At 38.4% G+C, this 17124-nt stretch overlaps 1 protein-coding gene across 9 annotated transcripts in view; it reads right to left on the reverse strand.

Moving 5' to 3' along the window:
- NBEA (neurobeachin) overlaps nucleotides 1-17124 on the reverse strand; it is an 882854-nt gene that overhangs the window by 468502 nt on the left and 397228 nt on the right. For 5 of the 9 annotated variants that reach the window (XM_059716302.1, XM_059716238.1, XM_059716271.1 and 2 more), the window contains 2 exons: nucleotides 10643-10797; nucleotides 5884-6010 (listed from right to left, as the gene is read on the reverse strand). In XM_059716302.1, coding sequence (XP_059572285.1) covers nucleotides 5884-6010; nucleotides 10643-10797 — 282 coding nt within the window. Of the gene's footprint in view, nucleotides 1-1129; nucleotides 1172-5883; nucleotides 6011-10642; nucleotides 10798-17124 lie in introns of all 9 variants that reach the window. The other 4 variants (XM_019498256.2, XM_059716129.1, XM_019498261.2 and 1 more) reach the window with 1 other exon arrangement.

The raw sequence follows: 17124 nt of genomic DNA on the forward strand, positions 1-17124 counted from the left end.
ACACTAGCAGAGATCACTTCAGCCTAGACAAAGAAAAACTTTACAATCCAATGCCAAGGGTTTGGAACAGGCTCCCCTTAGAGGTGGTACAGTCATCCACCCTAGTAATTTTCAAAAAACCTCTTGACGCCCATCTTCCTGAGGTTATTTGATCCCAGCAGTCTCTCCTGCCCACGTGCAGTGGGGCTGGACCCAATGATTTGTAAGGTCACTTCCAGCCCCTAGCAACTATGAAACTATTATGAGAATTGCCCAATCAATTTTTGTTTATACATTTTCATTGTATATCTGTTTAGAGTTCTCAAGTCTAGAATTTACTTAAATGAATCTGTGCTGAATCTCACAAGTGTTTAAATGGGCATGAATTACCCAAGTGATGCCTTTGAATGGATGTCTGACCAATGTACTCTACCATATCAGACTCTTCAAATTTAACTCCTCTTAGCCTTCACCCTCACACAGATGCAAAATATATTTTCAAAGGAGCATGTGGTGCAATTGCTAACTCTCCTAGCCAAGCACACAAACAGAGCAGTGCAGTAGGAAACAGGCCACTTTAGGAAGCCTTTAAAGTTTCAACTGTAATAATTAATTTTTCAGACTGATAGCAATAATAAAAGACTACAGAGGATATAAAGTGAAGAAATATCTGGAAAAATGGTTGGGACATGATGTTCATTAGGAGTGTTGTACACTGACACAAAAATTATTTGTAAAGTTCCAGGATGTGGGGCAAAAAGTATTTGACTCTCAAGATACAGATGATTAGAAAGGAAGAATGTCATATATTTGCCTCTACAGTTAACAATCAAATGCAATTATCCATTCATAAAGAGCTACCAGTAAAGTGTTATTTAAATTATGTAGAAGATTATATAACACAAAGAAAAATTTGCAAATGACTAAGCGGAGAATGCCAGTTAAACACACGTGACTCTCTCTTAAAGGTTTTTCTAGATATAGAAGTAAGCAGGGAAAAATTATGTACAAAACTGTTTATTTCAATCTCTAAAACTACAAGGTTTAGATAGATTTTATCAAATCTGACAGGCAATCTATCAAGAATGGTGGGAGCAGCTTTTATTAAATATATTTTTACACACAGTTTTATGTCTCAAGGGAAGCTAACCATTTCTGTCTTGGAGCCTCTTTTTTTCTGGTATTCTTTGAGCTACATAAAAAAAGAAAACAGATTCTAAAAGATCAATTTCTTTATTAACAATGATAACAACAACTCTAAAAGTCTACCTAAAGTCTTAATTTCTCTTTTGTGAAGATTTATTGCAAGACAGATCTACTACTTCATGTTTGGAGAAGGAAATAGTATCATAGTAGTTTAAAGAATCCAAAACTTTTGTGGTCTAAAACCGTGGTTCTAAACCTTTTTGGACTCAAGGCACCCCTCATTACTTTTGTGAATCTGACTGGTACCCAATATCAAAAACTAATTTATAGATTACAGTGATTACCTACTTGCAGAGGGGCCTTGCAGTGGGAATGGGGGATTATCCAGCCAGGGAAAAGTCTGAGCCAGTGCTTATGTGCTTTAGATTAGCTGCTTATCTCCTAACACCTCGCTTATCTACTCACACCTCACTGCAACCTTCACAAGATCTGGCAACACCCTGGTTGAGAATCACTGGTCTAAAAGCATTCACTCCACTAAAATACAAGATTGTTTTCAAAACTCAACGAAGATGTCAGTTAAATCTGCTAATTCATATTCTCTGTAGGACTTTAAATTAGAAGGAGATAAAGTTGCGTGTTGATATATATTCTATAGTTCATCCTCTATCTTTACAAGAGGAACCTGCTCATGAATGTAAAATTTCCACTGGCCATTTGTGAATATAATCAATAATTTTATCACCTGACAATTCAGAGACGCTGCTTAGAGAATTGACACTAATCTCTGTAACATGCCTTAAATGTCTGACGTAGCAGTTCTCCATCTTTTTAGACTCAAAGAATCCCTCAGAAAATACCAGCTCTTAAGTTTTCACCCTTTTTTTTTTACTACAGAAAAATAACAGAGCAATTCTGTTGCAAAGAAGTCAGAAAGACCACAACAGGTCAGAAATGTATTTAACACTATGGATTCCTATTTGAAATCTCAGGGTTTATCTTGTAAATCATGTCTGCACACACAACAATGCTAACATTGTATGGCACCACAACACAACTGAAAGGATCCCTGGCACCCTGGATGAGAATCAATGGTCTCAGGAATATAAATTTTAACCAAAGATTTAAAATAATCTCCTCTATGCACATCCTAAAGTATGCACAGTAAGAAAGAAATATGCAAAATTTTATTCCAGTAGCATTTAGGCAAAAACACCTTCTGGAAGGCCAGAGGTCTGGATTTTATTTCCACCGCTACCACTAACCTGCAGTGTGACCTTGGTTAAATCACTTCACCTCTTATAGCCTGTTTCCCGTACCTCCTATTCTCTAATTTACCTACTTAGATTTTAAACAATTTGGGACAAAATTTGCTATGTGTACATTCAGCACCTACTACAACTGTAGCTTTAAGTTGTTTTGCTGTAGATATAATAGATTATTTTAGAAAGGAAGAATGATCTGAAATTACAATAAAATTCTATTAAATTAAAATTGCATTTGTCTTGTTTTCAATTTAAGGAATGCCTTGCATTCAAGGTTTTACTATGGCTATATACAAGGGGTATCTGCTCACTTGCCCTGGAGCCCATGCCATCTTACCATGATGCAGTACAGGGAGACCCCGTCTCCACACTGAAGCCCAGGGTACAGCATACAGTAGGGAGAGTTCCCTTTCTGCCAAAGCCTGAAGCAACGGAGTTCTGTGCAGTCTAGTGTGGGAACAGCCCCCGACCAGCAAATGCTATCAAAGCCATCAGTCCAAATCTGACCCACAGGCTGCAAGTTATCAATCCCTGCTATATATACTATTTCCTGCATGGTTACCTCTGTTTTTCATGGCTAGGGATAGACATTACACATAAACCGGTTTAAGTGATCAAAAACTGGCTTAAACCTGTAACAAAACAGATGTTCAGTGCACATAAACCAGTTTGAAAATGGCTGAAACCGGTTTGAGATAAACCTGGTCGAATGCAGAATCAAACTTAATTGATGTGGCTTAAACTGGTTTACACAATGTCTATCCCAGACCCCTCGCTGGTTTAAGATAAACCAGACACCCACAGCATCCAGGCATGCTCTTGGGCTGGGTGGGTCTCTCCGCTCTAGCCCAGCCAGGCTGGCCTCTCCCCTCTGCTTTCTAGCCAAAGCAGGGGCAGGGTGTGGCCAGATGCTGGCCTGCCATTGCCCCTGAGGCATATTTCTCCTTCCATCCCTTCTCCTTTCCCCTCCCCCCACCAACACCCACTCCTTCCACTGGCAAACCCTGGGGACTGCAAGTGCTGCTTGCTAGCCCCAGAATCTCCGTGGCTTGTCTGCAAACAGGCAGGGATGGAGTTAATTGCTCACTCTGTTCCCTCTCTCCCCCAGAACTGCTGGGGCCTTGGCTGGAGTGGGGCAGAGAGGCAAACTAGTGTGAGCCCAGAGCTAAGAAGCATGTGTGACAATCATCACACATGCTGATTAAGAGTTAAGAGAAGTTGCAAACAGCTTCACCAAAGAATGGGGAGAGCTCTATTTACATTATAAAGCCTTTCTGAATGCCTGCCTGAAAGGAGACATTGCCCTCAGGATTAGTAAAACTAATTCTTCTCTTTCTGGTTTACATTTTAAGTTAGACTCATTTGTGTATGCTGTGTTTTACTGGGCTTAGGTGAAGATTTTTGGTAGTTCCCTGTTGTATGCTTTGCAAATTGCTGTGTTCAATACATGCTTGCTTCAGAGAAAGGACTTTTCCCCCATCCTCACATCTCAGGCTGGTGCCTAGCCATGTCCCCTCCACTCCACTAGGGAGAGGTGAGAGCCTTGCCCCTCCTTTTTGGCAGTGGCTGGCAGGCACTGCAGGCTGTACCTTATTTCCTGGTTTAACAGAGCATGTCTGTCTAGTTATTAATCAGTTTAAGCTGTGCAGTTTAGACTAACCGACAAAGACTGAATCAATTCAGGCTCAGGCTTTTTGAATGGCTGTCCCTAATTTATATGGCAATAAAGATACACCTATTGCTAATTAGCAGTCATCTTACAGCTTGTTAGTAGCCTTTTCTGTTGCACCTGATGTGTTTCACATACTGCTTTGCAAAGTGATTTTATTATGGCAGACTTCAAAGGAAAGGAAAGGGGCAGTTGCAGAGGAATGAATCACTGAATAAAAGGAAAATAGTGCAAGCACTCAGAAGCATCCTTCAGAATCGGTAGAGACATGTTATTTCCTGTACTTTTTAATTATGCCAACTGAGTTTGTAGCTGCAGCATCAGATATACGCTTAGCAAGAAAACCAAACGTTAATACTTGGGAAATTCCAGCATTACTTTAATTCCACCCTAATTCAAAATTCCTTGCAAAATGATTAATCTGAAACAAGCTCCCAGAAATATTATTGCAGGATAGGCCAGACTTTCCTTTATCATTCATACTACTAAGGAGGACTGGGGCTCCATTTCCCTCCCCTTGACTGAGGTTTAAGAGAAAAAGAAATGGGGTTGTCTCTATCTCAGAGTAGGATGTTTAAAACTTTCTTCTAGGAGTCTCTTATATTCATGTTCCAACTTCGGTTTATTAAAAAACTGGACATCCTCATGCAATGAGTACCTGTATTAGATCTCTGCTACAGGGTCCCAGCAATTAGGCTGACTGGTTCCCCAACTCTGGACTAGTTCCTAAATAGATAATAATTTTCTCCCTAATTTCACCTCTAGAAAAGGCCTAGACCAGTAATTCTCTACCAGAGTGACAGCACCCTAGAGTACCTTGAGATCCTTTCAAGGGTGCCATGGTTGCCACATAATATTAACGTTGTTAGGTGTGTGAACATGATTCACAAGATAAACACACACATTTCAAACAGAAATTCATAGCTGTGGTGTGAGTCCTTTGTAACAGAAAAACTGCTCTATTATTCTTTAGTCATAAAGCAGTGACAACTAAGCTGGCATTTTCCGAGGGATGCCTCAAATCTATCCAAGGGTGCCTTAGATCTAAAAAGGTTTAGAATCATTGGCCCAAATGTACCTCAGTCTCCATGCCCTGATCCTTAAATCACTTGCTCACAACATTCCAGGCATGCAGGAATTAGTAGGAAGTAGGACCGCACCCACAGTGGTCCAGGAAACGTACAAAAGGGGCAAGAGGGTATTTTATTATATTTTTCTATTGGAGCAACTGTACAGTTGGGAGAGATGGGCAAGCATTTGGACATTAAGTGCCCTTTAGAAGGTTCCTGAAAAATGGCATTTTGTGTCAAAGCTTGCCTATCATCTCTCCAAACCATACCGTTGCTTTTATAAAAGACATCACAAGTCTTGACCCTCTACACCAGTTAGTATCTACCTCACAACCAACACCCAGCCATCTAAATACCTGAATGGATGATTTCATCCCTTATATTGTACAACAAGTCATTTGCTTGTTCTGCAAAATTTATCCATTTCCAATTATCAGTTCCCAAGAGTGGGCTTTTTTTTTTTAAAGTAGTTCTGCTTTGCTATGTGGAAGGGTCTTGCTGACAAACTATAAAACTTTTCCAATTACAGAACACTTCACTGACATTTCAGAGTCTGGAATTATTTTAAAATTTTTAGTTAAGCACTACTTAAATACTATACAATTTAGCAGTCTAGAATATTAGTTAGTTTAGTAACAACACAGCATCCTCCCAGAAAGCTTTAAGTATTATTTATACATTTTTTTGGTCAATGGCTGGATGTGATTTTTTTTTTTTTGGTCAGCAAGGGTAAATAATATCAAAATATGTGCACCTCATGTTTTCAGCTGAATCCTCTGGCATTGGAGCAACAGTTTGCACTGCTGGAAGGTTCTTACTAGTAGCACCATTCACAAAGCTGGAGGACGAAGAGGAAGAGGAAGATCCTGAATCCACTGCACCTGTCCCAAAACAATAAATATAGATTATAATTTGGTCTGAAAAACAAGGGCTTTTAAGACTTTTTTTAATGTAATAATAATTCTTGTATGTCAATCTATTTAAAATATATATAATCTTATCCATTCTCTATTAATTACAAGGATTTTAACATCTAAACAACAAAATTGCTTACTTTGCTAGTATAGCAACTCTCATTGATACCCTAGATTATTTGCTATTGCTCTATATTTACAGTTATATCTACTGCTAGACTAGGATACCTATACATTTAAAAAACAATGTATTTTAACACAAACGTAAAAGGAAATAATGAATCAAAGAATAGATCTTAAAATGAAATTTCCTGAAAACAGATTGTCACAAACTTAATAAAAAGAACAGAATAAATATTCAGACTAACATGTTTCTTCCCCTTCTATTACTATTTAAATGTTTTTAAAGATTATTTTCTTTACAAAACTACCTCCTACTGTTATACTCAGCACCTGTATAATATTTATAGTTTCTAAGCCCTTTCTCAGACATGAACTTGCAGTTGAAAAAAAGAAAGCAAAATAAGTCTTACCTCATATTTTCATGACCCTAAAAATAAATTCCAATGGCTAAAATATTTTTGCATCATCATGATAATACAAACATTGTTATTATGAACTTGTGTGAAGAATGAGAGAATTGTGTATTTGGTTTTCCCTTAGTATCACGTGCACCTCAGTTTACCAGTTAACTGTTATCTTGCCTGAATGCAAGGAGTTAAAGGAATCTGTTGAGGGGAGGGAGGTTGAAAATAAACAGGAAATAAAACAATAGCAGATTAAGTTACAGCCTAAAAAAATATCCACAGTAAGGAAACACAGAAATAGCAAAGCAGATGTCACTCCCAACCCAAGAAGAATTTGTTACTTATAGACTAACTAAATCAGAGATGCATAAGGTTTTGTAAGCAGTGGCTTGCCTTGTCAGATCCTAACCCAACTCAGAATGGTGGTAACTGAGGTTAGGGGGAACTAAACAAAAGCTTGCCAGAAAAGATATAGGTTAATGTGTGGGAAAAATAGGTATACAACCCATTACTGTCTTTACACTTTGCTCTGCATGAGATGTTCTTCTGGATGAATAAATAACTGTTTTGAAGAAGCTGTTTTGAACCGTTTTAATCAGCCTCTGTCACAGGCTTCGGGAAGAAAAAAAAAGAAAGAGCTTGAATATGCCGGTACTGTTGTGTTAGAGCTGGTAATACGAATCTTGCAGTCTAGACATGTAGTCTAAGAACTGTAGGACCATGAAGCTTCATGAAGAATGCAGTGAAGGGGGGAGGGCTTGATTCCACCAGGGGGAACTCCAGAGAGACTAAGGGTCTAAAGAGCACTGCATGACACTGACCGTGGGGCAGCTGTGCTATGTTGACTGTGATGGGAATTTGTAATGAGCAAGAACTTGATTTTGTTTTGTAATAATTATCCTAAAAACTCAACCAGAGTCTATAAAAATATATTCATTATGTTATATCATATAAAAGCTGGAAATAGAAGATTTGGGGGGCATCTAGTGTCTCCAAATGACCATATAACATTTTTTCCACAACAGTAAACTATCATTTAGTGAAATTCAAGGCTGTCTTGAAAAATGAACCATCTTTTTATCAAGGGATTTTTAAGCACAACAGCTAGCATATAAACTGAATGACACCTGATAACTTTAAACACATGCTTTTCAATATCAGGCACATATCTTTTAAAATTCATTATTGCAGGTATAATATGCTTGAAGTAGCTGAAGCTGTAAGTTTAGTACTTTAGTTAATTTGGTGAAATGGAAGAAAAAAAAGAGAACACAACGACAACTTTCAACACAGACAAACACATACATACAACATGCCTTCAACATAACAAATACATTAATCAATTTTTTATTTGCATTTTTTCATACTTGACATGTACAATTTCATACTTGACACATACAATTTTTAGGACACAGGAATTAAGTTTTAACTTTTAGAAATGAGGACAATGCAACTTTTAAACTGTACAGGGTCTTCATAAACTCCTTGTGCACTTTAATTACTTAAGTTGTAGGCATGATCGAAACAATCTGTGAATGGCATTTAAAAACAAATTTATTAAAGTTTTAGCACAACTAGAGTACACAATGCTAGACTTCATAAGTAATAAGGAATGTATTCTTAAACAAGATGGAGCTCTGTGCCACTACGCTCTGAATGTACGACAGTTCCTGAATGACGTTTTCCCAGAGAAGTAGATAGGCAGAGGTGGACCAACTGCTTGGCCACCTCACTCACCTGACCTGTTGCCTTTGGACTTCTTTTTATGGGGACATGTTAGAAGTGTAGTTTACTTGTCAAAACCACGTTCTTTGGTGGAACTTAGGGCTAGGATCACCAATGCAATTAGTGCAGTAACTCAAGAGCAACTGGGAAATGTTTTCAAGGAGTTGGAAGATTGAATTGAGCACTGTATCATGATGGATGGTGGTTATGTTGAAGTCTAGCACTGTGTACTCTAGTTGTCCTAAAACTTTAATACATTTGCTTTTAAATGCCATTCATGAACTGTTTCTATCATACCTACAACCTAAGTTATTAAAGTTTAAAAGTGCACAAGGACTTTATGAAGACCCTATATTTCTTGAGAACAGAATGTTCCTATAAAAAAGTATCCAGGTGAATTTAGGCACAAAAAGCTTCATAAAATGAAAGTAGCCCAAACAAGCAATCAATTCCCTTTTCCTAAGGCCAGTAAAGAAGCTTAGTACATTTGTAGTTCTGCATAACTAAAGCTAGTAAAGCTTGCTGAAATACTGAGTATGGACAAATATACACTTTAGAAGCTTCTTAGCTGCTCTTCGGTAGTGTGCACTACCACCACCTGTTCTACTGTAACTCCCACATCTGCATGATATAAGCAAGCTAAACTGCCCTATCTTTAATTCTGATTGAAGCAAGGTAAAGTTGGAGTAGCTTTGCTGCATTTGTATCCCCCTACATTATCACACAAACCTAAAACCCAGGAGTTGCATTGTAAGAGTGTCCTTTGGTATCAAAATGTCTGTCTATACCCACCTTCTAGTCGGTATTTTCCTGTAAACCTGCTGGGCACAGCCTACCAAACAAAAATGGTTCCGATAAAAAAAAAAAAAAAAAAAAATGTAGCTATCACTATGAAAAGGCAACATTTTCCCCCAAAAAACACTGGAATCTGATGTGCAGAATTTTCCTGTACTATATAGTGAGAAGAGTTTGGGAGTAATGATTGCTCTCTAACAGCAACCATTGACCAAAAAATGGCTAATTGCTTAAAGTTATATAGTGTTTTCAATATGCTGAAAACACTGAAAACCCCAGGGCGATATAGCACTCTGTGGAAAAAAGAAAGACTTCCAGTATGGGGCTGTCTTGTGAAACAAGGGTACGAAAAAAGGGGATCCATGTCAAACAAGCAGAAGCAGATGCAAATGGAACAAAAGTATTAATATAGTTCAATAAAGCAGCGTTATTCTGAAAATGATAAACATTTGAATTTCCCATGCCTAGAAGTACTGACAAAGACCTATTGCAAGTAGCTGAGGGTGTTTTACAAAGGGAGACAATAAGTGTTTATCCTGATACTTTGTGAAATACAAAGTGGCTGGAAATTTTCTCCCACTCTATTCTCTAAACATCCATGGAGATTTAGGTGTTATCAATCACTAACTGAAGTTCCTAAAGCCTTACACAGGGTTTTTCTTCTCTCCAGCAATTTAGGTATACATTTGAGAGACAAAACAGACCAAAACCAGAGATTTATAAATCTTAGCCAATTTCCTATCATCAATAGATTCCAATGAGGTAGAGAAACCCTAAGTTATTAACATTAAAAGTTGAAATGAAAATAACACTCCCCAAAAGACCATATTTATAGAATCATAAGGGAGGGGAAAAAAATCGCAACCTTTTGCACTTCTTATTTACATCATAGAAGATTAGGATTGGAAAGGATCTCAGGAGGTCATCTAATATCCAACCTCCTGCTCAAAGCAGGACCATACCCCAACTATATCATTTTTATAGGTCATCTTTAAGGAGAAATTACACTGCTCCTTGGACAATGGTTAATATTAAAATGAGTTTAAATACACTTTTTTATTAAATACATTTAAAAGGCTCATAACATGTTATGCTGATTATTTTTTTTTATTTTTTTTTGACAGATTCATCACCACCTTCAGTGTCAGCAAGGAATTCCCTCCTCAAATCTAGGGTATATTAATGGGCACACAGGAGGGATTTTTGTTGGGTTTTTTTTTGTTTTGTGTTTTGTTTTTTTTTTACCTTTTTTCCTTTTACTGCAGAAAGGAAGCATTGAGGGAATTACCTCATTTTCATGCAACATTCAATATTTCTAAGACGCCACTCTAGGATTATATATATGTATTTATATAAGGTTGTATAATTCACATAGGCATTACAGATTTAATGCATGTATAACAAAAGGAGACTATGTTCCTCAAGGTACAAGGTATATACTTGAGCCTTCAATTTTTTTTCGTTTTTAAGAGTCCATTAAAAACAGAAAAGAGACAGTAGGACAAAAACACAAAGAAAAAATGAGGGTCACAAAAATATTTAAGAACAATACCTGTTGTATTAATCATACTTTTTGGTGTTGCTCCTGTAGCAGCAAATATATTAGGTGTTGTACCCGGTGGCAATCCACCTCCAGCAGTGGCAGCTCCAACTGTAGTGACAGCAAGACTACCTGGAGGGGGTTTCTTTACTGGAACAACAACGCTCCTGCAGAGGAAAAAAAGATAGGTTTGTAAAACATCACAAAGGAGTGACTTTTGGGTTTGTTTTTTTCTTTTAATCATAGTGATAAGGAAAACATCACACAACAATATTTTCTTAACTTCTCATAGCAGTCAGTGAGGTCTAATTGACTGAGTCTGAGGCTGAAAATTAAGAACTCTTGGGTTTTACTTTATATCATGTCATCACCTATGTGATCATGCAAAACTTAACTAACTTCTGCTTCCACTTCAACACCTGTAAATTGGAAATGCCACCTCTTTCACAAGGGTGTTGTTTGTAAGAACTAAAAACTGTCAATTACACTGAAGCAATTTGTGACCGTACAGTGCTAAATATGGGAATTATTATGGCAAAGCAGTATATATACCAATGCTATCAGAGGGTCTTACCGCAGCATCTAAGATGACAAAGATCACAGGTAACACATAAACATAGCACCTGATTTTCTACTGCCCTAAACATTACATAGTCAATTATAACTGACTGTAAAATCTATTACACGTGTTTTGTCAACAGTCTAGAGATGCAGCCCAGGGCAGAGGGGCAGCAGTGGTCTTGACTGTGATCATGCAGATACCAACAGCAACCATTTTTTTTTTGTTGCACCCCCTCCCCAAGTTGGCACTTGGGGTGGTTGCCCTTTTCACCCCATTTTAGCTTTATGCCACTGTATTTTGTTCTCCCTACTGGCCAAACAAACAGGGCATACAAGGTGTAATATGGTAGAAACTCATAGGTACAGCTCAAAATATGCTTAGTTTTAATTACCAAAAGGGAAGAAAAACAAATATTGCATGTGTAAGTGTCTGTAGCCTTTAAGAGAAAAGAATAGGAACTATAGAAATATGTATTATATTCACAGTTACATTTTCATTCCCTCTGAAGATACAGTATTTGTCTTTACATTTGAAAACTGAGACCTACTGTATACACTAATAGATGAAAAGAAGGGAAATACCAAATGGACCTTTAAGTAATAATTTTTTAACCAGGGTGCCTGTCATCATATAAGTAGCATTCTACCCACTCTAAATGGTGCTCCTTTACATGACATACAAAGCCAACATTGCTATAGTTCCTGCTTCAGCCAAAGACTGAAAAACAAATCTGAAACAGAAAAGGTTTTTAAATGCAAGAAGGGGGAAAATATTCTTATTTTCATTACACACGCACACACACACACACGTATGCTTTTCATCTGAACACATGCACTTCGTTTTTCAACTAAAACTCCGGTTAGTAACATTATGGCACTGAAATAAAAGAACAAAAGAATATAACTATTTAGGGTAATATGTCCAATCCTTGACCATAATTCTGCACTTCAGAAAGTGCTTCTAATAAGGATTTCTCAGTATATTTCTTAGTAAACCTGATGGTAGTCTTTCAGAAAAGAATACAATCATTTTTATGTTTGAAGTGTTGCTAGATCCTTGTACCTTGTTGCATGAATGCTATGTAAAGATCTTGGTGTTGCTTGCAGCACTTCTACAGTTGTCTAGCAACAAGAATCATATCTATTGTACCAAGGAGTGGTCTGAAATCACATTGGCACTCATGAAGAATCTCCTTAGCAAGGAAGGTGAGTAGATTTCCAGCTATGAACAAGGGTGTTATGCCACAATAATTGTTGCAATTCAATCCATCTTCTTTCTTGAACATGGTAATGATTTTGGCATGTTTCAGGTCAGTGGAAATCTATTTGTGTTTCCAGACTTTCAGAATAACAATGTGTAGTTGGTGAGAAAAATTCTTTCTGCCTTGCTTATAAATTTCAACTGGTATTCCATCAGGACCACATGTTTTTTCATTTCCTTAATGACTTTCAAGGCCTTCAATGGCAAGGTAATACTTAATAAGGTGTTGTAGACTGTCTTCAATGTTAGAATCTCAGTCCAGGAGCTCTTGAAAGTGTTCCTTTCACCATGTGTTGATGTGTGGATCTGTCTTGAAAGAGCGTTGTTCCATCCTGGGGCCTCAGAAGGCCAGCTCTTTGTGCGTTTGGCTCTCATCAAGTCAGACTGGTTTGACGAGAACGATAACTAAATTCAAGCTCTTACTGACAGAAAAAAAGAGAGTCTTCAAAGCTTGGCAAAATGACATCAACAACAAATAGAAAACAGACAAGGAAGAAACTACGCATGGCGTGGCTGTTTGTTGCAAGGAAGAAACTATGCATGGCATGGCTGTTGGCAAACTTTTCAATCTCTTTTGCTTTGTCCTCCCACCACTTGTTCTTTCAATCTTGAATCTTCCTGTAGGTCTCAGCATTAATGTGGTGATAGCAGTCTGTTTTCTATTTGTTGTTGATGTCATTTTGCCAAGATTTGAAGGCTCTCTTTTTTTTTTCCCTATCAGTAAGAGCTTGAATTTAGTTATCATTCTCATCAAACCAGTCTGGATGCTTCTTTATGGAGAAGCGTAGAGATCCTTTGCATGCCCTGTGGATTCTTCTTTATAGTCTTACAGAATATAACATCAAGTTCAAGCTCCTGATCCTTACCCTCAAAAGTCCTAGTATCAAGAAACCTAAAGATTACTTAAAGCTCATGGAGAAAAATCATGTTGAACAACTTTAATTCTCTGGTATAATGGAGTTTTCTACCATACGGGTGAAACTCATTTGTAGCGGAGATAGAGCTTTCTTTGATGTTAATTTGAGATTGTGAATCACGCTCCTTAAGGAGGAATACCTAACTCACCACTGCCTATTAAAAATACAAGATGCATTACTTAACTTTGACTTCTCCAGCAAATATGAAGCAATAAGTATGGGTAAAACACTCGGTCCCTGGTATAGACTTCTCTTTGGGTTATTATGATCCATATAACAAGCTGTGTTTATTAGGAAATATAGTGGCAGGACCAAAACTGATTTAACTGCGGTGTGTCTTGGAGCCCTGGAAATTAAGACTGTTGCTTCCTGACATACCACCAAATTCATATCTATGGGAAGTCCCTTGGGCCAGATGATGTAGTTCCACAAGCCCTAAGCCACTCATCTGGTCCATGGGCAGACATCAAGCACTGGATCCATTCCACAGATTGGCCTCATGCCACATATCCAGCCTATGGATTGACCAGGTCACTTATCCACCTCTCTTAATTGAAACTAGAGCCTGTCAACTCAAATCGTGCAGACATCTAAAATGTTAGCAAGGACAGAATGAAATAGGTGGCACCCAAGGGAACTAATTCTACCACATCATAAATCATAAGCCAAAAATACCACTGAATGGCACTTGGAAACAAAAGGGATGTGTGCATAGAGCATCTGTGTGTTATAGTGCATGCAGAAGGTTCTTCTACACTTTTGTGTGTTCTGGACTAGCTGAAGTCCTGGATGGGTATCAAATGAAATGAACAAGTGGCATGCTCTTCAGTAACCAAATCTTGAGATGATAAAGGCATAGACTGTTATTTAAAGTGATATCCTGAACCTTAGCATATGTAGATACCACCCTCTGCCTCTATAACAAAACAGTAACAATGCTAAAGAATGGTCTTGGGTGACTAGTCATCAAATACATTGCATTTTTATTGTTTGATAAAGGCACAGTATGTGTAAACTTAGGCTCAGCTTAGTGACTTCACAGCATACTGTAATGCAAATGACCTAGATGCAATTAGCAAGATTTTTGAGATGAGGTAATACCTTTTATTAAGTCATAGTTGGGATAGCTGGGAGAGATGTGGGCATGCTTTTGAGCACAAAAGGCCCTTCTTGGCAGATCTGAGAGAATGTGAAGTCTGTCAGATGGCAGTGTGTAGCTGCAGGAAGCTACATGTCGTAGAATGGGTATTAACATCCTGATTGTTATCAATGGATTGCCCTCGACTTTTATGAGGTCACAAGAGGACTGGAAATTGTTTTTTGAGTAGTGGTGCCCAACCTTTTGGCCCCATGGGCTAGGTGAGTGGTGCAGGGTAGTCCACGTGCTTAATCAGGCCCTATGCACCAGGATGAGACCCCACACTGCTGCCACCTGACTCTGCATGCCTGGATTGGGGCCCAGATGCTGGGATCAGGCCTGAAGAACCCTGCATGCTTGACCTAGGGCCATGCTACCTGGACCCCAGGGGTCCAGAAATTTAGCAGCAAGGAAGCATCACATAACACTGCCACTGATCCTCTCCCCTGCTGCCAAATGTTCAGACCCATGTGGAGCCCTGCACGCTGGGTGAAACTGCTCCCAGAGCCAGATCTAGCCTGTGGGCTGGGGGTTGTACACCCCTGGTCTTGAGGAAGACAGGCTCTGGCTGATGTAGACTTAGTGGTAAGTGGTTCTCATCACTACAGTCTCTGAGCTGAAACCAAGAGGTTCAGGGGGCAGCTTTAGACATTATCTGTAACCTACTGAGCAGGGAAGCCTACCATTAGCCATTCAGCTAATTAAGGGCAAATTGTGATGTTGCTCTGTCTAAGGTGGGATGCCACTATTGCAAAGACATTAGTGAAAAATCTTTGAGCTACTGGGAGTCTAAACAGAAGTACCTTGTATTGGTCCTGGCCACAATAAATTGAGTCTTTTTTGTGTGAGGGCACAAAAATATACATCCTAAAGATCCACATATGTGAAATAATCCCTAATTCCAAGGCAGGAATTAGGATAGCTAACAAATCTATCTTGATTTTGAGAACCACTGCAATAACATTATTCAGGACAGTGGGAAGTAGCATGCATCCTTCAATTGGCTCAAAGTTTTTGCCTTTTGCCTGGAGAAAATGAGTTGAGGGAATGAAGAGAAAGAAAGGCTGCTTCCTCTTGTGGAAGTACTAGTGTTTCTTCAGGGCTCTGGAGAGCAGCATATGCAGAATGGAGCAGAAGCCTGCGCTGAATCTGGGAGGATATTTATGCTTCCTCTTTGGAAAAGCTGTAGAAACTCCAAAAGAGTACAAGATAGCCTGGTCTCAGGATAGCCTAGTCTCATCCAGATGAGTGCAGATATTTGGTTCCCGGGGACAAGAAGCAGCAGCACACACTGTCAAAAAGATACCCCATGCGCTGCAAGGTAGCAGTGTGGGAAATGTCTGAATGTGCAGCGTGAGGCACTGTAGACTCATCTGCGGTGCCATAAACTGCACAGCTGCACTTGTCTGAACATGGCCCCTGAGGGTGTAAAGATCTTTATTTGTTTTAGAGCTGAAAAGTTCTTCAAAGGCTACTGTATTTTGCCCATTCCTAGGAGAAACATTAGTGACTCACTGATAAAAAGGGCAACTTTGCTAAGCATGGAATGTTGCAAAATATCCACAAGCCTACAGGAGGGCCCACTGGAACATGAAGAGCCTGAGCCAGATACTTTGTGAGGTCATGTAAACTCCTAAGCCATTATCAGTAGAGAAGAGCAGATTAGGTCAGGATGGCCCAAAGTCTAATTAAGAAAGGTCTATGATGCTCAGATAGCTGGCCATAATCCCTGGTGGGAGGATCTGTCTCTAGAATTGTCCTTTGTATGTGGAGCTCATAATCTAAGAAATTATAGAAAAGATAGTGCCTATATCCACAGGATCAGAAACCAAGAGGAATGAAACGGTGATCCACATGGCTAATATTTCTCTCCAGAAGTTCTGTGGCCACAATAGGGTGCAAAGGTGCAAGTATATCTGTAACCACAGTTATTCTCTGATTAGGTGCATTCCTACCAACTCTCTCAGTATACACATGCACCCTGTAATTATATATCTGTTTGGAAGGATATCTTGTGCTCATAAATTGTGTTGTCATGACATCTGCTTTGAATTTTGAGGGATAGGGAGTTCATCAAAACCATTTTTTTCTTTTGCTTTAGGATTTTCAATTAAAACCTGAAGGATTTGAATAAAATCAATTTTTTCATTAAAATTTTGATTAGTTTGAAAAACCTTTTTCCCATCAAAAACATTACAATGGAAAAAACTAATTCAAACTGAAACAAGGGTTTAAAATTGAAATGCTATTTTAATATCACTTTATGGCATCACTGTAACATACTCATATCCAAAATGTTGCAACTGTGGTACTCCCTTTCGATAGCTAATTCATCTTCTTTTCTATACCTGCATACTTAGAGAAGACTTACTACACAATCATCAATACTTTCATCTAAAAATTTACAGTGGCGTTTTCCAAAGTGCTTAGTTTTGGTTTAATTGCTCCCTTTTAAACAACAGAAAAATGCCCAGAGTTCACTCAACACCAAGTATTCTGAAAAATCTTACCCTTAGTGTTACTCTTTCAAGTCATTGCTAAGTGGAGGGGGACATTTTGAAAATTATACATTGTACAAGAACATACATTCTAATTTATATGATTGCATTTATGATGC

Source organism: Alligator mississippiensis, chromosome 1 (genome assembly GCF_030867095.1).
Source record: "Alligator mississippiensis isolate rAllMis1 chromosome 1, rAllMis1, whole genome shotgun sequence".
Lineage (NCBI taxonomy): Eukaryota > Metazoa > Chordata > Crocodylia > Alligatoridae > Alligator > Alligator mississippiensis.